The sequence below is a fragment of the Delphinus delphis genome, chromosome 15 (genome assembly GCF_949987515.2).
Source record: "Delphinus delphis chromosome 15, mDelDel1.2, whole genome shotgun sequence".
Taxonomy (NCBI): Eukaryota; Metazoa; Chordata; class Mammalia; order Artiodactyla; family Delphinidae; genus Delphinus; species Delphinus delphis.
In genome coordinates this window covers 56,299,739-56,323,887 of record NC_082697.1, presented here as the reverse complement: position 1 = coordinate 56,323,887, position 24,149 = coordinate 56,299,739, and the positions used below count along the sequence as shown (strand labels likewise).

General features: G+C 50.3%; 1 protein-coding gene across 1 annotated transcript; it reads right to left on the bottom strand.

Moving 5' to 3' along the window:
* Window positions 1-2,817: 2,817 nt before the first annotated feature.
* Window positions 2,818-24,114, bottom strand: PMM2 (phosphomannomutase 2). Its single transcript, XM_060031726.1, has 8 exons — window positions 23,998-24,114; window positions 19,061-19,172; window positions 17,151-17,227; window positions 16,378-16,469; window positions 13,643-13,742; window positions 13,457-13,532; window positions 12,058-12,173; window positions 2,818-4,292 (listed from the first exon to the last, which is right to left on the bottom strand). The coding sequence occupies exons 1-8, from the start codon at window positions 24,061-24,063 to the stop codon at window positions 4,191-4,193; spliced, it is 741 nt and encodes a 246-aa protein (XP_059887709.1). The 5' UTR covers window positions 24,064-24,114; the 3' UTR covers window positions 2,818-4,190.
* Between the last annotated feature and the right edge of the window lie 35 nt (window positions 24,115-24,149).

The window sequence follows — 24,149 nt, the reverse complement described above, 5'->3', positions numbered from 1 at the left end:
TGTGTGTGTGTTTAAAGTATAACTGACCTACAACACTATGTTGGTTCCCTGTGCACAACACAGTGATTTGATATTTTCATACATCACAAAATGACCACTGGATTGTTTTAAATAGGCAAGTGTGTTGGTTTCCAGTATGCAGTGAAACATCATAGTTAAGGAAGTTGATCCTATTTCCTGGCCTGTCGTGCCCCTCGAAGGGTCCTCCTGCCTCTGCCTTCTGCTGCCCTGTGGTGGCCTTCTCCCCTCCAGCCTTGGATGGTCTGTCCCCAGGTGGCTCCTGGAGACCTGTCTGTTGGGTACAGACCACGCTTCCAGAGCCACTTCCCGAGACCCGTGCAGGCTCCCGGAGGTTGAGAACCTGCACCTTCCCTCCACCTGCTCCCCCAGGTGTCTCCACTGCCTTGTCCTCACCTTGACACATGGTTGGGGCTCCTTGTGACCTGCCAGCCCGCCAGCGGGCTGGGAGTTGGATCTGCTCTTCTGAGCTAAACTTTGGGCTCTCGCTGTGTAGACTCCTTTGTAAATGGCTCTTGCTCTGTCCTTCCTGGCGACCACATCTTTCTCAGTCAGAGCTGGAAGGGACCCTTCCCCACTCAAGCACAGAGTCTCAAGTTACAGAAACTCCGGAGGCTCTGGGAGGATGGACGGTGTTGGCGACGGAGCTGGGCACAGAATCCGGATTCCTGACTGCAGGTCTCCTCCCACCAGCATCCTTCTCTCAGTAAAGTCTGTTTTGCGTGAGGCTCTGCGTTATGTGTTAATGGGAATCTGGTTGCCAGGGAGCTTTTCCTTGAAGCCAGCAGGTAAGGGCGTCTCCCCAGAGGAGGCTGACAGTCATTCTACTTTGCAGTCTGGTTTTTTGGGGGATGAATAAGAAAATGGGATCAGCCCTTCCTTAATCATCATCCTCGTGCGTAGGCAAGCTTAGCAGTGGGATGTGGCTTCGTGACAGTAGAAAATGCCACTTACGTGGTCAGCTGTGGGTAAACGCACTGCTGACGCATTTAAATTGGTACTGTGTGAGCAGAAGCAGTCTGGCCAAGGGCGGTCCAGACGGAGGGAAGCTGGGAAGTGGGAGGGGAGGCAGCCCAGGTTCTTGGTTTCCAGGAGTGCAGCAGGGAGATGCAGGGGGCACAAGAGGCTGCGAAGGTCCTCCTTGGCCAACCTTTTCCTCGGGAGGTAGATAATGGCTTTGGGCGTGCAGAGGTGAACATGTTTATTGTAAAAATATACAGATTTTCAGAGTGCATTAGGACAAATTATAACCAGCCCATTGAGCCTGATTAGGGAAAGGCCGGAGTAAGCATTGAACCCCAAACACGTGTGATGCCATGCGGCTCGAGGGAGGGAGGGTGGGTTTGGTGGAAGCCAAGGTGAGGGGGGCGGGGGGTGGGCAGATGTGGAAGGGAGCCTGGAGGCCTGGCCAAGTTGGCCCTGTCTGGGCAGGAGAGGGAAGCAGCCCTCAGGAAGTGATTCAGGGCCACCTAGGCCACCTTCGCCTCACCCAAATGTTTGCCAAACTTGTTTCGTGCTGGCCCTCCAGTCACTCCCTGCCCGGAAGCTAGACAGACCTACCCTCGTCACACAGATGGGCCTCCCCCGGCCCCTCCCTCGGGATCGAGTTCAGGCTCCTCACTGAGCTTTCTTTATATGGGCCTTCCAGCGGCCAGTAGCTGCTAGTGGTCTTTCCCTTGAGGCTTCTTAAGCCCTAGAGCCCGGGGCTAAATACCTGGTCAGCTTCTGCAGTGCAGGGGGTGGGGGCAGGGGGTGGGGAAGGGGAGGAGGAAGCTTTCTTAACAGCCCCACGCTGACCTGGGGCAACCTCTTTGCTTCCCTCTTGCTCAGCATTTAGCTACCATGTTTACATTTCTTGTGATGTTGTCTACCGTCCTGGAACGGCAGAAGGCTGAGGGAATGACTTATCCTCGTGTGTCAAGCAGGGTTGACAGTCCCGTCTTACGGGGTTTCTGGGGATGATTAAGTTAGCGATAGCTCACACTGTTCTAAGTGCTTCACTGAAGTTAACGCGGTTAAGTTACACGTGTGGTAGAGACTATAACCCCATTCGACAGATGAGCAAACTGAGGCTGGGGTGAACTCGTCCTCCATCACACAGCCAGTCAGCAGCAGCTGAACCAGGATCTGAATCCTGGCAGCCGGCTCTTACCTGCCAACGACAGAAGCTGCTGCTTTGTGAGCATGTGTAAGGCATCAGCCGCTGCTGCCTGCATGTTACTTACCTACTATTACCTGATGTCCCCACCACGGAGCCCAGCTGCGGAGGCCCTCGGGGAGCAAGGTGGGTGCTGGGGAATACCTAAAGAGAGAAGAGGTGGGATACATGGCCGGGGAGCTTGGACCGGGATAAGACCACCGCAGCAGGGGAAGGATGGCGCAAAGTCTGAAATCGTTGGAGGTGGGGAGGCAGGTTGAGGGAATTGTGACAGTGTAGGGTAGGGGGCCCAGCCTGATGGCCTCGGGGTACCTACCCAGGGCAGCCGTGTGCAGGGCGGAGAAACAGTGCACCCTTCACCTCATGAAAGTTGGGACAAGTCTGAGTAAGACTCAGTTGTCTCGTTTTGATATATAAGGAAACTTCTACGGAATACTGGATCCTTACCCAGTGGGCAGAAAAGCCTGGAGGGTGGGTCGATGCCAGTTGGAAAGTGCAACCCCCAACATCGTGGGAATGTCAGCGTCGCAACGAGTGGCCCCTCAGGTCCAAGAGGGCTGAGCTCTTCCCCCAGAATCTGAGAAGATACCAACTCACTTAACTCGAGGAGAAAACAGTAATCAGAAAGAAAAATAGGAAACAATAAAATCACTTTAATTTGCTACTCTTCATTTGGAAAGATCATTACAGTATTGTGTAAAATTCAGCCAGGAAGGATGCCACAGGACGGCACAGTCCTGGGAACCAGTGAGAACCGTCACCCCAGTGTGTGGCCCTGGGCAGGTGAGGGGGCTGACCTCGCAGCCTGGCGCTGATCCTGAGCTGAGACAAGCCAGGCTGGGGGAGGGTTGGGGGGAACCAGGTTCCTCTGTGATGAAGGTACCTGGTGGGGGCAGAAAGGTGGGCTGCTCAGAGCACCTCTGTAATCCCCACTTCAGATTCAGGTCTGCAAGTCCCCAGCAGAGGCCATGCCTGGACTGACGCCGGCCCCGGCACTGGTCTGTGGAGGAAGATGCTCAAAAGTGACACAGCAACCGTTTTCTTGGAAAGCTCTCTTCCGTGTTCTGTGTTGTGGACGAGGCTCTGCGCTGCCTTCCAGTTATACAAGGAACTTGCAGAAGGCGGGAGGGAGGAGTGAGGGTTACAGACCCGACCACGGCAGCTCCGAGGGCCTGGGTGGATGGGCTTATTCAAACATCCGGCAGAGAAATGGTACAGCTCCTGATCTGTTAGTTCAGGCTCTCCCGATCCCTGACGAACTAGGGCAAACAGGCCCTGGGGACAGCAGGAGGAGGTTCTTTGGGCGAAGTGTGACCGCCTCAGTTAGTCTCTAGGCCTGGGCTCGGAGCTGCGTCCCGGGAGGGCCATGTGCCAGTTCTCGGCGGGGTTGTTGGTTCCACTGCCTCTGTCCCAATGGCTAGGAAACCAGCGGGCTCTTCAAAGTGTAGTGGATACAGAGCTACCCCTGCTTCCTGGGCCAGCTAGGTGCAAAGTCCCTGGGGTCAGTGGTCACTCGACCAGCACTCTCACGGGGGAGCTTCATTTCTGGAAGTGTTTTTAACCATGTCCCAGGGTCAGATCATTGTAAACATCTTGTCCTTTCTTTCTCATCACCAAAGCCCCCCTCCTGGTACTGATGCAGAGGGTCCCAATGTGAATATCTGTTATATTTTCCACAAGACCCATGAGGAAAGAGGGAGGGTCCAGGCACACTCGTTCTTCCTGTATCATTCTAGAATGATGGGAAAGTTTAAAAACAAAAAAACCCCAGGTGTACTGTGATCGCACATATCAGGGCAGGGCTGGGGGTCCTGAGACTCGGGGTGGGGACAAAACCCTCTGTTGGAGACAGTCCTTTGAACCATTCTTGACAAGCCTTTTCTTCTCCCTTCTGGCTGCTTCTAGCACTGGAGGCGGAGGGCCATCTCCCTGCTGAGTGAGGACCCGAGTGACAACCGTACAGTGGGCTGGGGGTGGGCGTGGCGGGACGCCCCTCCCGCGGGGAGAGGGATGGTCAGCAGAAGAGCTGCTCACAGATCCTGCGTGTGTCCTCGGGCGCCGTCACGGTGTAGCCCACCGTCCTCGGGTCTGTGAAGATCTCGTGGTCGTTCCCGCCCTGAGAAGACACGGCGCAGATGCAGGCGCCACTTGGCTCCTCCTGGGCCAAGGCTGTTGCCACCCAGGGGCCTGGGGCCACCAGAGAAATAGGACCAGAAATGAGGACCCTGCGATTTTACCGGGTGGGGAGCATCTCTTCAGGCACCTTTTCTTAGCCCCCAGGAGAGGAACAGCAAGGGTACTGTTGTACCAAAAAAGGGTTTTTCACCTTCCCTTGAACTGCAGTTTAGCTTTGGAACATGCAATTATGCCTGTGAAAGAAATCACGATGTTCCCATGAAGATCTGTCTAAGGCTTATTTTTCTATCACGAAAGCAGAATTCTCACCCCATCAATTTGTTTTAACTGCATCCAAACTTTCCTAACAGGTCATGGGGGACTGTAGGAGGGCAGACAGTGCAGAGCAGCACTGCCCTTGAGACTTTCTGTGACGATGGACACGGTCCACCTCTGAGCCGACAGAGGCCACACGTGAGGCCTGTGACAGAGGGACTGAGTCTGATTCACTGAAGTTTAAATAGGCCCATGTGGCTGGAGTCTGAGCCTGGTGGCCTGGGCTCAGATCCTGGTCTAGCACCGGTGAGGGGGGTATGTGGGCAGCTCCCCATCTGTGAAGTGGGGATCGTGGCGGCACTTCGCCCAAAGCACCGAGGCCACTGGTGGACGCGCAATCCTGGGGCAGCCCCAGCGCGCAGCTAGCACCGCTTCCTAGCGTTTTCATGCTTCCTTCCCCCTGGTGAGCCCCTAGGAGTTGAGGCCCGGTCTGGAAGGGGCCAGGCATGCTGGGTGCAGGGGGTCCTGTGACTGTGCTGCACCCCCTTCCCCAGTCCCGCCCATCTCAGGGGAATGCTGCTTCCACAACCCACAGCCCTGCAGGAAAGCCCCTGCTTAGCTATCCTTTCCTCATAACATTGGATAAGCAGTCTAACGCAAAATCTTGAAAAAAAAATCAATTAGTTTATAATGTGATGAAAATCACTGCAGCGAAAATGGATTTTTTCATAAAACACAGCGCACGAAGCCAGTATGGAGAAAACGATTCTGTACGAAAATGACATCCTTTTAAACAACGGACACCTGGAATTATGGCTGCTCTCATCTTTGTAAGAACCACCCACCCCCAAGCAGACGGCTTCCCTAGGAGAAGGTGAAGTTCATAGACCTCATGAGGGGCTACTGCCTGGGGCTGAGGCGCGCTGGGTGGAGCCATGTTGGGAGGCCATGACCTTGGAGCCACACTGGGGAATGTTCTTTCCCAGAAGCCTGCCAAGCCTTGCGCGGGCCTCACGAATTTATGTCCTGTGAAGGGGCTCTGGTCATTCAGCTGGCCCCCAGTTCATGGCCAGCATCTCCTGAACAAGTACACGTGAAGACAATTCTTACGACAAAAAAAAGATTTCTCTTAGGAATGGCCTGGTGTGGGGAAACCAGCACAGAGCACCTAACCAAGCAAGCAAGAACTCCTGCTCTATTCAGAAAAACCCAGCACCCACCTGGGGACACTTTCACTCCAGTGTCACTCACCGACCCTGGAGGGAGGGGTTAGTCTTCACGGATTAACCCAACAAACCGTGTGCAGCGCTCACTACCCTCCAGGCATGGTCTCAGAAGCTGGAGATACAGTGGCAAACAAAGGACGTCCACCTAAGGGTCGCCTTCCAAGCTTACATTTAAGATGGACATAAACAGCTCTGTGGATGCTTTGCCGGCATCTGCAAAGAATAAGGGGAGGGGACCAGGGTGACAGGGGAGACGCCTTTGAGCAGAGGCCTGAAGGAAGAGAAGGGACAAGCCCTGTGACCGCCCATCCGGGAAAGGCTGCCAGCCGGGCTAGAGCCTGCTGGGCTAGAGCCTGCCGGGGAGGGGCCGGGCCGTGAGGCCTCGCAGGTCGAGATGAGGACTTGGGATTTTATGTGAAGCCTCCAGAAAGCCAGGAGCCAGGCTTCACACCATCAGGTTCACTTCACAAGAGGAACTTTCTGGAGAATGGATGGGGGATGAGGACTCAAAAGCGGAAGCAGAGGAGAGTCAGGAGGCTCCAGCCCCCAGCCAGGGTGCAAGGCAGACAGAAGCCACTCTCTGGGGAGCAGGACCTCTGGAGCAGCAGGCTTACAGATGCCACGCCTGCCCCAACCTGGAGAGGGTGTCCCAGGTGCCCAACAGATGCCTCACCTGACAGAGGGCCTGCTGGTGGCGACGGCGGGGAGCTGTCCGTGGAAGGAGGCTGAGCCCTGCTGCCTTGTAAGCCACTGACTCGTACCAAAGCCAGGTCCAGAGATTCCGATCACCCGGGAAGGAGAAACCTCCTGCAGCCCGGTGGGGCCCGCTGCTCTCAGAGGGCAGCAAAGCTGCACTGCCCGCACTGCCCACATCTCCCGCAGGGCAACTGGCCTCAGAGCGGGCGGGCTCCCTCCTGGGGCTGCACAGACCTTGCAAACCAGACTCGGAGTGAGGTCGGGAGAAGCAGAACCAAACCACCAAGCTAGTGAGTGCCGCCCACTGAAAAATAAGGCTACAGTGAACAGGAAACTTCAAAACTGGGTTTGCGTGTGCACCAAAGGTTACTGGATTCCTGCTGGGCAGGCTCAGCCAGCCACAAGCTCCAAAACAAAGCTCCTGTTTCCTGGGAGAAGACGGAGGGAGGGAAGAGGCGAAGGGATGAGTAAGTGATCATGTTTCCGTTAAGGTGTACCTGGCAGGCCCAAAGTAGAGGCCCCGGATCAGCGCAGGCTGCCCATTGTTTAATCCCTACAAGGCCAAGGTCTGGGCCGACGGGAGGAGGGTCGCAGCGGGAGGAGGGTCGCAGTGCATGCTGATCTTCTTGCATCAGTGTCCCGGCCGCCGCCGGCTGCGTGCCCTGCTCCAGACACAACTCCCAGGGGGTCTCTGCTGTGTGGATACCTGCCCGCGGCACAGGCAAGCTCTCTAGCTGCACATGGACGTTTACCTCGGGTAGTTCAATAAGCACTTAGCCAACTTCTATCCATTATGGGTACAAAGGCCACCAAGACAAAGGCTCAGCCTTCAAAGATCCCAGAGCAGGGGTTCTCCCCTGGCTGCAAGTGACAGTCACTGCAGGAGCTTTAAAAATACATCAATAAAACTGGGAAAGAACAAGAGACATGGGGGCCAAAGGCCCAGGATGCACTAAGAGCTCCCGTGCCTGGGTGTCTCTGGCCACAGGAGAGCTGGGTGCCCAGGGCTTACACAGGAGGCTGGGGACCTGATGACTGCGGTGTGCGCTGCTCTCCCAGTGTGTCAGAATTAGCTGTGGATGAAAACAACCTCAAACAACTTTCACGTTTAAAAATGAATGCCCTTAGATAACTGTGCTGATTTTTTTCCTAGAAAGAAGTAAACAGCTATGGTCAAAAACAGCCTGGCCCCAGGGTCATGAGGTTTTGAAAGCGATCAGGTGACTCCAATGTGCCTCCAGGGCTGAGGACCAGCAGCTCAGAATCTAGTGATGACCAGGCTAGGGGTGGGGCTGACGCCCCTGGGTGACTGCCCCTTAGGGTCTGGCGATGGCTCTGGCACAGCTCCCCTCATCCGTAAAACGGGGTTCAGAGATGCGTGAGGGGCCCTGGCACGGGAGCACATCGGGGAGATGCTGATGCTGTGGACACCAGTGAGCCCTGGGGGCCTTAAGCCTGGGTCTCCCTGAGCAGGAGCGTTGGGGTGAGGGATGCTCCTGCCTTGGGGTGGGGCTGGTCCACCGTCCTGTTCTCTGGACCAACGAGGCCACCAATTCTGGGGTCCGGAAGGAAGGCAGGCCCCCAGTGGACACATGGGACCCATGGTTCCCCTGCACAGCATCTGGCTTCCTGTCCTCCCGCAGGGGGCCCAGGGTTCTCAGCAGGGTTGAGAACCTCTAATCTGGTCCATCCTCCTCCAGGAGGCTCAGACCACAAGGAGTGGCGATTTGCCCTGGGTCCCTCCAGGAACGAGCGACCCCCTCACCATGCTAACCTAAGCCTGCCACCAGCCACACAAGACCTGGGTCTCAGATTCTGCCACAGAAACAAACAGTCAGGTAGGTCTGTCCCAAGGACACATTCTGCACTTTTGTTAGCCCTAAGGAGCCTTGGGAGCCCTGGAGATGCCAGGAGATGCCGGGAGATGCCAGGCTCGCCGAGGAAGCCCAGGCCCCGGCCAAAGGCCTAACAGAATCTCAAGGGTCGCTGGGTACCACTCACAAGGGCAACCTGTCACCATCCCGCAGGCCCCCAATCTCACAGAGCAACCTCAGTACTAGGTGAGCCTTATCACAACTTCCTTAAAAGCAGGGGCCTCTGGATGCAGGCCAGGCAGGCCCGCCGCTGGGAAAGAGGCACATCCCCAACTCCCTTCCCTCTAAGACCTCTCACTTTGTTCGGTCCTTTGGAAGCGGACCCACAACCCCCTGGACGGCCCGGGGCACTGAGGCTTAGACAGACTCACGTGTGGTCACCGCGCCGGGCTTTTGGGGGGCCGACTTGGGTGCTCTCGGTTTCCAAGCCTACCACCTCATGCTGACCGTAAAGGATGAGCAGTCTTAGTGTTTTGGAAGTGAGAGAGGAGAATAAAAAGGGCATGGGCTTCCAGACAGCACTCAGCGAGCAGCTGGCCCTCTGCGGGGCCCCCGCATTCCCCGCCTCCCCCGGCTGGTGGCAGAGTGGAAGTGTCCTGCTCAGGGGTGGCGCTTAGGAAGAACCTGAAAAGCTTCGTTCCCTTCCTCTTTTCAATTTGACATTTTTAAGTTTTATTTTTCAATAGACAGCACCTTCATGCAGCTCAAAAATTTAAAAACAGGGTCTTGTCACAGCGGTCTCTCCCATCCTCGTCCCACCCCCACGGTAACTCTGTAATTTTGGGGGTACCCTTTCAGACCCCCCGTGTGCACTTACAAGCAGACACGAAGAGAGATGATTTCTCTGTGTTCACACAAAAATGGAGCCTCTTACCAGCACTGCTCCACACCAGCTGTGCTTATGCTACCTGGCATTCCGCTGTGTGGCTGGACCCCCGTTTATTTCTCCATCTCCTGCGAAGGGTGGGGTTGTTTCTGGCGTGCCCCTCTCTGTAGCCCTTTCTACACACGTAGGAGTGAACTGAGAGCCGAATTAACCAAAGTGGAACTGCGGAGTCACACCCATCAGTGGGTAATGCTCACCAAGTGTTCCAGTGGGTTTTCACGTCACCCCGACTTCAAGTCCAGATGTTTTTTACAAGAAGCATTAAACAAGCAGAGGCACTGTTGCCTGGGAATTCGGCAAGGCTGGGGCTGAGCTGGCAGGCGCAAGCCCCCTGGAGAGCCAGGCTGAGCAGCCTGGGTGCATCTCCCCAGGCGCTGGCCATCTCCCTCCCCGCAGCAAACCAAGCCCCCCCCCCCCCGCCCCCACCCGCTACTCCCACCAAAGGCCGGGCCCAGGGCCTGTAAGCTGCCTGTTGTGGCTGCCGGGACGGATGAGGGAGTTTCCAGGAGAGCCAGGGCCAGCCCCTTCCCTCTTCCCTCTGCTCTCTGGAGGTGCTCGGGGCAGGGGCTGGGGAAGACACGGGGGACTCGGTGCAACATCAGGCTCCGGCTGAGCTGCCGGGCAGGCGTCTAAGCCTGCTGAGCTTGGCAGGGAAAGGGCTTTTTACTGACAGCGCTTAGCTCAGGTGCTGTCTCCCTGGGAGCCGGCAAAAACATTTTGCCTTGGCGCAAAGAAAGAAAACAGCTTTCTAAATATCTATCACTGAATACGAAAAGAAACTTAAAGCAAGTATTTGGATTGCTCAGGGCCTCAGGTTGTTAAAAGATTTAGATGGCTGGACTGCTAACTCCCATCTCCAGGAAACCACTGATAAAAAAGATCAGAGAGGAGGTCAAAGAATGATGCGAGAGCGTTTACTCCAGTGCTCGTGAAGACAACGAAGAGCCACAAACCCAAAGGGCCTCTGCCAGGGAAATGGGTAAATAAGCTGCGCCCAAATGCTAGAATGTTATACGGCCATTAAAGGCTTGTTTTCAAAGAACATTCCCCGACGTGGGGGGAACGAAATATAGTTAAGAGAACAAAAGCAGAAACCAGTGAACACACCGTGTCCCACATTTGGGGTCATATACATTGCAAAGAGGCTGAGAGGCATGTCAGCTGTGATTTACAAGTGTCTTTTCCTTTCTTCTTCATGCTTTTTCTAATTTTCTACAATGAATACCTATTAATTAAGAATGGGGGGGAACCTCCCTTCAATAGTATCCATTTTTTAAAAGTAGGTAAGATTAAAAAAAAACAAAAACTGACGTGTGGTAATGCAGTGGTTAAACAGAAAACTCTCTAATTTCCAAATGAAGAATTCCCCGAAGATGTTGTTTTCTAATTATCTCAAGAACTGCATTCCATCCTGCAAAGTCCCAGCTGAGGCTTCATCATCACAGAACAACCTGCCTCAGCCCCTCTGAAGAGCTGTCTTTTCAGCCTGCAGGAATCAGCCCAAAGCCGGGAGGATGGGGGGGAAGGCGGGGGACCGGCGAGGGCGGCTCGTGGGATCCTAGTTCCTCAACCAGGGATTGAACCTGTGGCCCCCTGCAGCGGAAGCGTGGAGTCCTGACCACTGGACGGCCAGGGAATTCCCCCAGTTTTATAATTTGGAAAGCAGGACATGAGACTATACTATCCAGAAGTCCCTTTCACGCTGGAAGACTAGCACGTTGAGATCTTACTGAAAAAGGCAGGTCCACATAGGAGAAACCTTAGCAAAACAGCACGCATTTTGGGTGGACCGGGGGTTGGAGGGATTAAAAACTCCATCCATGCAGCCTTTCTGCTGCTGCAGTACAGCCACAAAGCCTGAGACAGGAGCCTGATGGCAAGGTAGCTACCACCACCCGGTGGCCCGTGAGAGGGAAGCAGAGAGGCACGGGGGTGCAAGAGGAAGGTAAAGGGAGGCGGCCCCGGGCTGGGCAGTGACCATTGGGGGCTGAGCCTCCTCTGGGCCTCGATGGCGACAAAGCCCCTCCATCCAGCCCCTTGGGGACCCACCTGTCCTAAGGAGAGCCTCGCCTGCTACCTCAGTGGCTCTGGGGAAATTCCTCCTGCTGGCCTCTCAACACCTGGCTCTGCTCTCAGTCCCCAGTTTATTTTATTATTTTGGCCGTGCTGAGAAGCTTGAGGTATCTTAGTTCCCCGACCAGGGACTGAACCTGTGCCCTTGGCAGTGAAAGTGCCGAGTCCTAACCACTGGACCGCCAGGGAATTCCCATCAGTCCCCAGTTTAGATTTGGTCCCGGACTTGGGATTTCCGACAGCCCCCCCGGGACAGCCTCCTGCCCCTCAGTGTGTGATGCCCAGGCCTGACCCCCCACCTCTCATCTCTCCTGAATTCCAGACTCACGAGACTCTTGGTCCTCCTACCATTTAGGACTCCTAGTGCCCAACCTAAAGGAACACCCCTGGGGAAAAAACACGGCGGAAACATGAAACAAAAACAGCAAGGGCTTTGAAACACAAAGAGGATCTGATGACAGCACTGGGTCTCATTCCGGAAGGCGCTCGAGGTGGGTGACACTTAACTCAAAGTCAAACTGAAAGGCTCCATCCTTGCCTTCAGAGGTGTCGGGTGTCTGCGCGCAGAGAAGAGGGGGCTCCCTCACCCCCCTCTCATAGGACAGAAGCTATTACTCAGTTTGAGCTGGGCTGCCAGGTGAAGTGTGGCTGGGGGCAGAAAAGCCCGTCTGTCCGCTTTCCCCCTCTTCAAACCCAAATTGAACAACGAAACTGCAAAAACACTTCTATACTTACTGGCATGGTTTTGTCACCAAAGAAATAAATGGTCTCATAGCCGTCCTTTTCCACATGTCCCAGGCAATACCTCTTGTCCCATCCATCAGGGAAGACATCAAAGCTGATCTGACCTCCTGCCGCGGGGAGGGAGACACACAAGCTAAAGGTGAAAAGGAGGCTAATGATATGTCACTGAAAGAAAATGTGCCCTTTGACCTTGTCGGCAACTGGAGTGCCAAGGTTGATTTTTATTACCTCAGTTTGCTAATTACAATACTTTACGGGTAGGTTCTAGAAATCAATTCTTGCATGACTTTTTTTTTCTCCAACATGATTTCACCTAAAACCTAAAAATCTAAAGTCTAAAAAAGAGACACAGTGCTGATTCATCAGAGTGAGACCCACAATGGCTTTGCACCTGAGCGGTCTGCAGAGCGCGCTTAAACGAAGCCCAAAGCAGGCCGGTGAAAGAGCTGCGAACAGCTTCCTTCAGCCGTGCTCCCCTGGAGCTGCACTGTGCGCTCGGCGGAGAGGCCTGGGAGCGGGATGCATCCAGCTCGTCGTGCAGGAAAATGAAAACCCCACGGACGGGGATTGCCAGGCAGCTTTCTTGGGCAACAAAAACCCTTTCAGAGCTGTGTCAGGGAAGATACTCATCTCACAGTTCAAGGATACTTAACAAGACACCCATTCATCTTTTACAGAGGCCCTCTGCAATTCCAGTTTTCTGGCAAGCGTACGCTTATTTGAGCCGGTGAAAGGAGAGGGCTGTAAGTACGGCTTGTCAGCACTGACAGCAGAAATCGGTCTGTTTAAAGCGTTTGACAGGCATATTCCACCAAAAAGCGAGGCAGAGACATCAGCGATGCAGGAAGAGCTCTGCATCAGACACTGGAAACGGCCGCATGCTGGCCTGTCACTATGAACAGAAATTTCGTGAACCTAGACAAGTGACTTCCCCTTTCTGGGCCTCGGCTTCTTGATTTGTAAAACCAGCCCAAGTGACTTCGAAGGTTCCTTGCCATTCGAACATCACAGGATTCCAGAACACATTCAGTCTACTTGATCTAAGAGGCCCTGTCCCACCTCTCTCCTACAGTCACCCATGAGCTAGCTGTCTTCTGCCCAAAGGTGTGGGGATAAGTTCTCACTCTTCATTAAGCAATCTTATTTTTGACTAGGAGAAGTGCAGGCAGGAAAAATCCTGCTGGGCGAGGACTTAGAACCAAACCCAGCAGCGTGGAAGTCATCTCCTAACCTGAGTCCTGGCTAGCGCTGATCAGGCAGGAGGGCAGTTTCCTGCCACGGACAGCCCAGCTGCAAACTCGTCACCGTCCAAGTTCAAGAGCACACCGGCCCACAACCACCTCCCAGCAAACAGCTCCCAGAGCCTGAAGCCCGCTTGAATGCATGATACCTATGGAAAACGTGAGGCCTTTCCCTGCAAACTCTCTCCGCAGATCCTCCACGAATTTCTGTCTTATACTTTCTTTCTGAGGAAAACAAAAAGATACCAATAGTCCACTGCATTAGAAGCACACTTTCTTGGCCGCAGAGATGCACACCACACGTCCATACACCCGGCTATTTCATAAAGACTCACCTGATCCAGTTCGTAGAACTCAATGCGTTCTTCTTGGCTGCAGCTTCTTCCGACGGGGGACACATTCAACATCCCATTTCGGAATTCGATGAAAGTACCCCTGGGGAGGAAAAGGGGACGGAGGTCCCAGAGATACATCATTTATTTGAGCAACACAACAGATGGACAGACAGGCTAAAAAGCCGGCCAATTCCAGGGACGTCCCTGGCGGTCCAGCGGCTAAGACTCTGCACTTCCACTGCAGGGGGCATGGGTTCGATCCCTGGTCGGGGCATTAAGATCCCGCATGCCGAGGTGTGGTCAAAAAAAAAAAAGTGGGGCGATTCCGATGGCAGAGGCGGGTGTGATCAGCCTTTGGCGGTGCTGTGCTGGGCCGTGTGGCGGCCACGAGCCTCACGTGGCTAGAGAGCCCTGAAAACTGTGGCTGATCTGACCTGAGATCAGAGTTCACAGATTTCGTATGAAAAAGGAGTGTAACCATCATTGACAATGCTTTATACTGACTATATTTGAAATGACTATAGTTTGGATATAGTCAGTTAAATAAAACATATTAAAATTAATTTCACCTATTCCTTTCCGTTGTTTATTTTTTTTAAACATGGCCACGGAAAGCGGAAAAAACGGCACATGTGGCTCATATTACATTTCTGCTGGACGGTGCTGCTCTTGACAGAGAACGTTATAGTTAACAAAGAGCTATGAAAATGATTGCTAGCTCTTCAAGTTCCCTGAGGAATTTGAAAATATATGTCCCAGACACCTTTGCAAGTGACCTAGTGAAATGCTGATTTTTACCAAGAAAAGCAACACAGGAAAAGCTGCTGAGGATCCCCAGGTGAGCCTCAGTAATAATACTCCAAGGCCACACGCCAGGCGTGGGGCTGGGACCAGATTCCACGCCAAAGCCGCCACTTACCAGGGACCCTGGGCACCGCTCTGCTCTCAGCTCAGGAAGGGGTTAATGGCACTTGCTCTGAGGCCCCCTGAAAGGGCTCCGGAAATGAAAAGTACCAGTTTATCTAAAAAACTGGGAAGCAAGTAAAGTAAAAATAGCGGTATCTCCATCACTGGATCCTTCCCCTGCTGTGTTCAACTTGCAGAGAAAGAGGCAAACGATACAACAACGTATGTGCACCTATGACACTTTTTCAAACACCCCGTCCCGGTTGTCCTGGACTCGGTACAGACCAGCCTGTCGCCTATACCTTCTACATCTACACTGGGGTATGGGGCCCTGGTGAGCATTCCCAGGGGGGATACTAGGCCTGTGGGTCCTAAACTGTCAGAAAAAGAGGTCATGCCCAAGGCAGGGAGGGAGGCTGATGCACTGTAGAAAGGCTTCTGTTCTAAAAACCAGGACTAAGGCGGTTGATCAAGCATTCACTTCCCCCCTGAAGACCTGGACGATGTGACGTCTTACTACACTTGCCTGGCGTGTGTGGGACATAGCATTAGACCCACGAGCAATGTGGGTAAACGCCGATCAAGGAGGAACTCAGCTCTGCCTTCTGAATTCACCGGGTGTCTCAGGCTAATTCGGAGTCACAGCTCTGCACGCTGGGCCCTCTCACTAGATGACATCTTCTTTGGAGGACAGGAGTGTATCTTATCCTTTTTTTATCCTCCCTCAATGCTCAGCCCAAAGTAAAGACTGAAATGACCTGGGGTATGTTATATGTTCACTTTCTACAATGGAGAATTTCTAACATACGTAGAAGTCAACAGCACAGGATAAGGAACCCTCACGGGCCGTCTCCCAGCTGCCAGAAAGATGGACTTCGGGTCCCTCCTGTCTCATCCATCCCCCTACCTGGGACAGATGTGAAAAAGGAAGCCCCTGCCCTCCGAGAGGAGGTGCCGAGCAGGGGCATCTGTTTCGGAAATTCTGGAAACAGGTCTCGAGCACTCTCGAAACTCCAGCATGTCTTGAAATCCAATCACCCTTTAAGAAATGTTTCACCCTCTAATCATTAGGGTGTTACACATTAAGTGCAGAAAACCGAGAAGATGAAAAGTATTTCAAAGAAACCACCTGAAATCTCATTACCAAGAAACAACCACCATTAGCATATGGTCCGTTTTCTGCCAATCTTTTAACTGTGGGCATGTGTGCACATTACTGTTGTTTTTATTTAAAAATGGGAATTGAGATAACAGTATTCAGAACAAGAGGTACGTTCCCGAATCAAATGCCTACCGAGGCCAGAAAAATGAGACAAGTGGCCCGTGAAAGACTGGGGGATGGGGAGGGGGGCAGCGCTGCCCGCCAGGCTGCTGCCACCTAGGAGGGAGCATCGAGCTGCCGGGTTTTCAGATGCTGCAGAAGCCGGAAACCCAGGTATTTTAATGTGTGAAATCAGACTTTTAAATGATAGCACTTACTGCAGATTTTACTGAACACCAGGGGCCAACTGAACTTGGCTTTGCACGGGATTTGGCCCGAAGGCCTCCAGTTTGAGACTCCTGAGCTGGGGCCTGGGCTGATGCTGCTTTTCCCACACTGCTGTTTCACAGGCATGTGCCTTAACTGATAGCCTTTGAAAGCATATAGTTTTCAACTTCCGTCACGTGGACGCACCATCATTTATGTAATCATTGGTCTACCGCTGGCTTTACAGAAGGTTTCCAGTGGTCCCTTACTAAGCACCTGGCTTTGGAGTTGAGTTAGCTCCAACCCACCAGACGGCATCAGCCATATTCCAGTGGTGCTTCTTTGCTAAAAGCAAACCCACCTTTTCTTCGGGAGTTTAATTTTCGCGATGTAGCTCAGACAGTAGTTGATTAAATCCTGGATTAGGGCCTCACCCAGGTGACCTTGAATGTTCTAGATAAAGAAAATACTGGAGTTAACTTGACACAGTGGGAGGCATTTTCAAAATGGCTTTCCAGCAAACCCAGGTCTTCAGCCTCTGTGGCTGGAGGGTCACCAAGCAGTGGTGGGGACACACCCCACTGCCTTTCTCCTTTTCTCCCTTTTTCTCTGGTTGAAAACATTAGGCAAACCAGAAAGGGCCTCAGTCAAAACCATTTTCTGCTTCATTACTCAAGATTTTTATATTCATTATCTCTCAAGTGCTTCCTGGAAGCCCCAAAGAGTTTATTGCTGCTGCCTTTTATTCAATTAAAATATCTGCAGACACTGATAGAAAATATATTTGTTCCACTTTGGCTTCCTCTTACGTCTGAATAGAAGGATCTTAATGGTAATAAGAGCTACATGGTACCTCTTAGAAATGCTTGCAGCAAGACAACTTGCCCTAGTCTTTGCTACCATAATAGAAATATTAGATTAAGTAACCTTGAAAAACAATTATAAAAATTTAGTTAACAATTTGGAATGTGTACTAGTCACATGGTTCAATATCCAAAATGTAAACAATACAGGGTGAAGATTCATTACCACTCTTCTCCCAGATATAACTCCCTGGAGGCATTCAGTATCAGATACCTTTTTAGAAAACATTTCACTAGTAGTACAGAGTAGTTTGGATACTTGCAAACCTACCTGTTTGCACAAGAGTTTCCCATCTTTGTATGCTACCAAGCCATTTTCTGGAAACACATAATCATATTTTTCAACCACTGCCAACAAAACAAAATTGAGAATGCAATGAATTGGACCCTGTGTTTCTATTTCTTGATTAACATTAATCGCCAATAAAAATGCTAAACTCCAGTAATGACTGTGAAAGCCTATCTCATCTTAACAGATTGGGAGGGTAGAAAAAAAGCTCCTTAAAAACTTTTTTAAGAAGGCTCTTCATTATAAATTTAAAAGATGACAATTAGGCTGCAGATTGGAGACTCGGTGGGCACCTCAACGATGGCTCCCAAACCCCACTGTGAATCTGCATCACTGGGGCAGTGATGAAAATCTGCAGAATTCCAGGCTCTGCTCCCAAGGTTTCTGAATCAGAATCTGCAGAGGCCAGGTTAAGAATCAGATTTTGTTTTTTAAAGCTCTTCAGGCGATACTTATATTCATTCACATTTGAAGACCACCCACATAAATCTTAATGGAGCCTCAAACTCTAGGTGCTTGCCAAAATGCAGATTCCCAGGCACTATGTGTTGGGTGGGGCTCCCACATCTCCATCTGAATGAGCTCCTCAGGTGATTCTGATACAGGTGGGTCTTCCACTTTCTTCTGGCTCGCTACTGTTTTGATTCTGGAGTTTCAACTCTTACCCTCTGAAATGTAAGACGCTGTGCTACACTGACAAAACCTCTCTGAGCCTGTGGTTAATTACGTGACCAGAGGCAGAAAGGGCAATCGGGACCAGGTAACAGGATCCCCGGGTCTTAATGTGTCCCATTATGTTGTTTATAGCGTTTCTAAACAGAGCACCTACAAGGAAAATTAAGTGTAACCAGAACAGAGAGTTTTAAAGGGACTACACAGATCCCTCTTTCAGTAACTGGTTCAATAAATACACCCCACACAGATTCTCACTGTAAGATATTACATCTAGAACAGTGGTTCTCAACTGGGGGTGATTTTGCCCCCTGGGGACATCTGGCAGTGTCTGGAGACATTTTTGGTTGTCACACTGGGTGTGGCAGCACTACTGGCATCAAGTGAGCAGAGGCCAGGGATGCTGCTAAACATCCTACAGTGCACAGGACATAGAGAATTACTGGCCCCAAACGTCAACAGTGCCAAGAAGAATGCTCAATCTCTCTCTCTCTACCTGCCATTTCTTATAGGCCAGGCACCCTGGAGGCCCCGGGGCCATGGAGATGAATAATCCATAGCACTGGTCTTCAAGCCAAACACAACCAGACAGTTTCCAATAATCAGAGCGCTGCACCCACAGCACTAGACTCTCTTTGAGGGTAGTTGCTAAAGTATGATTCCCATGCCCCACAGACCCATGCCCTTCAGAATCTCCAGTGAAGGGGCACGTAAGCATCTCCACCTTCCTGGGGTCCTGGGCTTGAGATTCTGGTTCACTAGGTGGGGAGGAGCCTGGGTGCCTCCCGACTAGGGAACTCTGGGGAACACTGCGATAGGGCAACAGAGGGAGGCATGAAGACCCGGAGCACCCATCAACACCTGGGTGAGAAGGACGTCAGGAGATGGGGCCCGAACTGAGGCCAGAAGGGCAGTTAATGGGGACCAACAGGAAGGACTGCAGGCCGAGAAACAGACACCCATCTTTCTAGGTGAATCTGTCCATGTATCCGAGTACCAACTGTTCCACTAGCAACTCCAGAAATTTACTAATAGGACTAAAAACAGAGGAAAAATAAAGGCAGAGAAAATGTTTCCCCAAACAAGGAAGCAGGAAGCCTGAAGCCTGCCACACGGGGATGAGGGCTCGGGGCTCCTGTGATACTAAATGGCAACAGGTCCCAACGTTCTCATGAGAAGTTGACATTTTACCAAAATGTAGCCAGCAATGTGGAGTTTACCATCGTTTCCCAGTTGCTCCTGTACTTTCTCAAAGTCCGACCCGCCTACGACTCCAACTTTGATCTTCTGCCTCAGTTTTTGTAGAAAGCAATCCATGTCTTTGCTAATTTTCTGCATTTCAAAAAGAAAAACACAACAGTCAAGAGTCACGAAGTAATTGGGAGACTAAAATCCCAAGAGTGATATAACCCTTATTTTTATAACTGCCAATTGGGTTTCTAGGTCTACAGATAAGACCAACTATTTAGTCGTGCTTTTGGGACATCAACTTTTTTATCGGAAAAAAACTTGTTAAATTTTACTTATTTTTACCTAGTTTAAAACACACAAGAAATATATTAACAGCTGTTATGTACTGCTCTAGACTTTTTTCTGTGCATTTATATGTACACTTGTCTATATGCACATATATAAATAGGTGCTTTTTGAAACACAAGTGGACTCATTCCACATCTTGTGCAATGACTTGCTTTCTCAGCACTAGGTTGTGATTTTTCCACAACGCATGTAGACCTACCCCAGTCCTTTCAAATGCCACACTGTGCTCCATTTATGGATTTAAGTTGATTAAAACAAAATAACATAATGAGATTAAAGAGCAAGTTGAGAGTTGATTTATTATAATTATATAAACAAACAAAAAGCCTTAGAGTAAGACCACTAGATTTTTCAGTCTCTCCTGAAAGAAAAGCTCTATCTATAAATAGTGGTCTCAAGACTTCCCTGGTGGTCCAGTGGGTAAGACTCTGCGCTCCCAATGCAAGGGGCCTGTGTTCCATCCCTGGTCGGGGAATTGGATCCTGCATGCTGCAACTAAGAGTCCGCATGCGGCAACTAAGACCCAGTGTGGCCAAAATAAATAAATAAATATTAAGAAAAAATAAATAGTGGTCTCAGTGGTATAATTTTATGCTAGTTAAATTCCAAACTGTGTGCCCATTCAAAAGAAATTTTAAACTGACATGAAAAGATATCCCTGTGTTCAAGCAAATCACAATGAAGTTTTTAAACTTTTATTTCATTACTTTTAGCAATCTTAATTGTACACTTACATGGAATATCTACACAAATAAAGTTACCGGAAATTAAAAACAAAAAACCCACTTAACTCAACTTCAGTACAAAAACATCCAGAATTCAATCTTCTCCTTTTCTTTTTTTTTTTGGTACGCGGGCCTCTCACTGCTGTGGCCTCTCCCCCTGTGGAGCACAGGCTCTGGACGCGCAGGCTCCGCGGCCATGGCTCACAGGCCCAGCCGCTCCGTGGCACGTGGGATCCTCCCGGACTGGGGCACGAACCCGCGTCCCCTGCATTGGCAGGCGGACTCCCAACCACTGCGCTACCAGGGAAGCCCTTATCCTTTTCTTAAAAAAAATTTTTTTAGAGTAATACATGCATATGATTAATAAAATTGTACAGCAGGGCTTACATCAGAGTGTAATCTTTTCTACATCTTCCGGTGGAATCTTGACCTAATAGACAAAATCTAGTGGCCTCTGAGTCAGTGATTGTGAAAATGGGTCCCAGAGTCCCCACAACTGCTTTACTCAGAGCCGACGTCAGAATGCAAGTGGGGAAGATTCCCATGACTGCAAAATATTAAAAATGCAACACAAACGCAATACTTCCACCTTCAAACAGAAGCCTAAGGGCACACTTTATTTTCTCTTGACCCTTGTGCACACTGATGAGTTAAATGGTATTGCTGTCCAGCTATCAGACGTGCTCTGCAACTTGCATTGGTCAGAAACACCTTTTTGCTTCCAGATGGCAGCAAATACTTTTTGACAGGAAATAAGACCTAGCTGCTCGTGACCACAACAGAGCATCTAAACTACCCCACACCACAGGAGAGATTTGGAGCAAAATAACCACACAGCCAAATTGTCATAATGTTTCTAAATAACTCTTGTGCTGATAATTTCAAGGAATTCTAAATCATCCCAGACAAAATAAAGCACAGAGAAAGAGCCAAAAGCTTGGAATTAAGGTGAAAAAATGTTAAAAGTTCACCTTCTGAAAAATTAAAAAAAAAATTATAAAAGACTTTTTTGGGACAATTAAGGAAAACTGAGTGGAGTAGAGGAAGAGTTAGAAAATAGGGCCTGTGGGCCAGACCCAGCATGCTGCTTGTTTTTGTAGAGTGACTGGAACACAGCCATATATCCATTCATTTCCGAGGTGTCTGTGGCCACAACTATAGATGTGAGTAGCTGTGACAGAGACCATATGGCCTGCGAGCCCAAACCATTTACTATCTGGCTTTTTACAGAAAAAAGTTTGCTGACCCCTGGACCAGGGTATAAAATAATATTAGGGAACTGGTGATAGTTTCCTTAAGTATGATGACAGTACTTTGGTTACGACATATGTCCTTGTCCTCAAAAGCTGCAGGTGCGAACATTTAGGGGTGAAGTACCATTATGACTACAGCTTAGGAAGTGGCACAGAAAAGATTAAAAAAAGAGAGAAAATTAATATCAATCACTGTTGAATTTAAGTGGTGGGAATATGGATGTTTTGGGTACTATACTTTTCCAGCGATTCTGTACGTTTGAAATTTTTCATGATAGGAAGTTGGAAAACAATTCACCCAGGTTTATATCCTAGTTCTAAGTCTCAACTTCTTTTAGATGCAATGGCATTTCTTAGGAAAGTACTCAGAACAGCAAAATTCTACTAAAACACTAAAATGTGCAAAGCTCTGGACTCCACTCTAATTAGATTTTACCTGTTTAGGTCATATACTATTTCAGCAGCTGCAGGAAAAGATAACCCATTTGATTGCTTTCGGATTGTCTTGTGCTTATCAATGTTTGAGAATGCGAGTACTGAGGAAGGGAAAGGTTGTACAATGAACAAATCTGTTGCTAAAAGTTTTTATTTTTAAAATAGCTTTATTTTTTAACCTTGAGCACCCAGCACATAGAAACAATTCTAGTTTTTTTTAATTTTTAAAATTTATTTTATTTATTTTTTTAGCTGTGTTGTGTCTTTGTTGCTGCACACAGGCTCTGTCTAGTTGCGGCGAGCGGGGCTACTCTTCATTGCGGTGCGCGGGCTTCTCATTGCGGTGGCTTCTCTTGTTGCGGAGCACGGGCTCTAGGCGCACTGGCTTCGGTAGTTGCGGCACGCGGGCTCAGCAACTGTGGCGCACGGGCTTAGTTGCTCCGTGGCATGTGGGAACTTCCTGGACCAGGGCTCGAACCCATGTCCCCTGCACTGGCAGGCAGATTCTTAACCACTGTGCCACCAGGGAAGCCCTGAAACAATTCTCTTTACAATTAGATTTTTTTTTGAGTGTAAAAATTTACTTACATTCGCCAAAGAATATCACGTTTCAAATGTTTTAAGGGAGAACACTGCGGGTTGCCTGGTCTCGCTGCTATCTCATACTTTATGCTTATATATCCTGGTACCTTCTGGGAATCAGAAGCAATTCCTGAATGACACACCTAGTAACACAACAGCCTCCACCTTGGAGCAGTAGCAGAAAATGGCAAACTTAGCAAATAACGATGCCCTGAGGCCCAGAGACTTGTACCAGATCTCTTGTGTGAAATCAAAGTCATGGTTCCACTGAGTCTGTTTCCTTATTTAAAATGGAAATAACAACTATCCTACCAGGGATGAAAGAGGGAGAAAGGTTAAAAGGGTCTAATGATACTGTGTAAAAAGGCTTGGAATGTAAATCCAAGGCCATTACAGCCAATGGGCCAAATTGAGAGCAGTTTTACTGGAACACAGCTATGCTATGTCTACATAAGGTCTATGGTTGCTTTTGCATTAAAGTCGAGTAGTTACTACAGACCATATGGTCGGCAAACACAAAGGTATTTACTATCTGGCCTTTTACAAACAATGAATTGCTGACATTGGCTCCAGACCACTAGGCGCTAATTAACAACCTACAGGTGTGCATGGATCACTGAACCTCAGAATCAAAAAGGGCCTCTGGAGAACTTGCAATTGAGCATCATCACTAGATACATAGCACCTGTGGCTCAGAAAGGTAAAATGATAGGGACAGCTAAGGTCACAGACATTCCTTGTGAATTCTGGAGCACACATACCACTGCTTTCACCTGGCCCAAACTAAGCAGGGTAGAGCTAGAACTTGAAGACAGTGAGGCTACTTGGGCCAAGTCTCAAGTTCAAATGGCTGGTGTTCAGTGACTAATCTGTGCAAGGGGGAGGTCAGAGTGGGCAAAGATCACAAATGTTAATCTTAACTGAAACATATCCGTGCCTACGGCAACAAAATCTGGAAATGAGAAGTTTCTAGGAGTCCAAGGAGGTTCTCAGCAGGCAGCCTGCAGCAATCTAGGTCTCCTCCATCACCCCACTCCACTGCAGGGCTGGAGAAGGGAGTGGTGGCAGTCGCTGATATTAACTGAATATTATTGAACCCAGTCTACCGTATGCAAGATACTTTCATGAACTTATATATTTCATTCGACACCCACAAACACCACATGCAACAGGTCATATCCCCACTTAATGCCATAGATGCTGAAGCTCTGAGGTTAAATGACTTTGCTCAAGGTCACACAGTTGTCAGGAGGTAAAGCTGAGACTCTACCAGGTCCGTTTGACCTGGAAACCTGTGTCTTTCACATCAGGCTACAGGCAGAGACCATACGTCATAGGTCTGAGAAGGGCACACAAGCTGGTTAAGGGGCAGAGCTGGGGTTCAAATCCGGGGCTGGAGGTGAGAGTCCAGAACTGCGTTTTCCAACCCAACACAAGTTTCTTGCTCTCTAGAGTTTTCCGGCCTGTCTCATCTCTTCTAGCTGGTGGGAGCTTCCATCTCATTCCTCCAGGAACCCAGAGTATAGTTCGGTCCCTTCAGGGGAGATAGGCGGTCCTTAGCCCCGTCTGGGAGCAGCAGGGGGCTCTGCACTGGCTGCCGCCAGCCCGCCGGACGCCGCTTACCTGCCGCGGGGCCGTCAGGGTCCCGTCCACGTCGAAGAGGCAGAGCGCTGGGCCGTGCGCCGCCATGACCCCAGTTTCCACGCGTACCTTACAGGATTCACTGGCACCTGGAATCCGTCTCGGAACTTCCGGGACCAGCCCCCCTGCCGCAG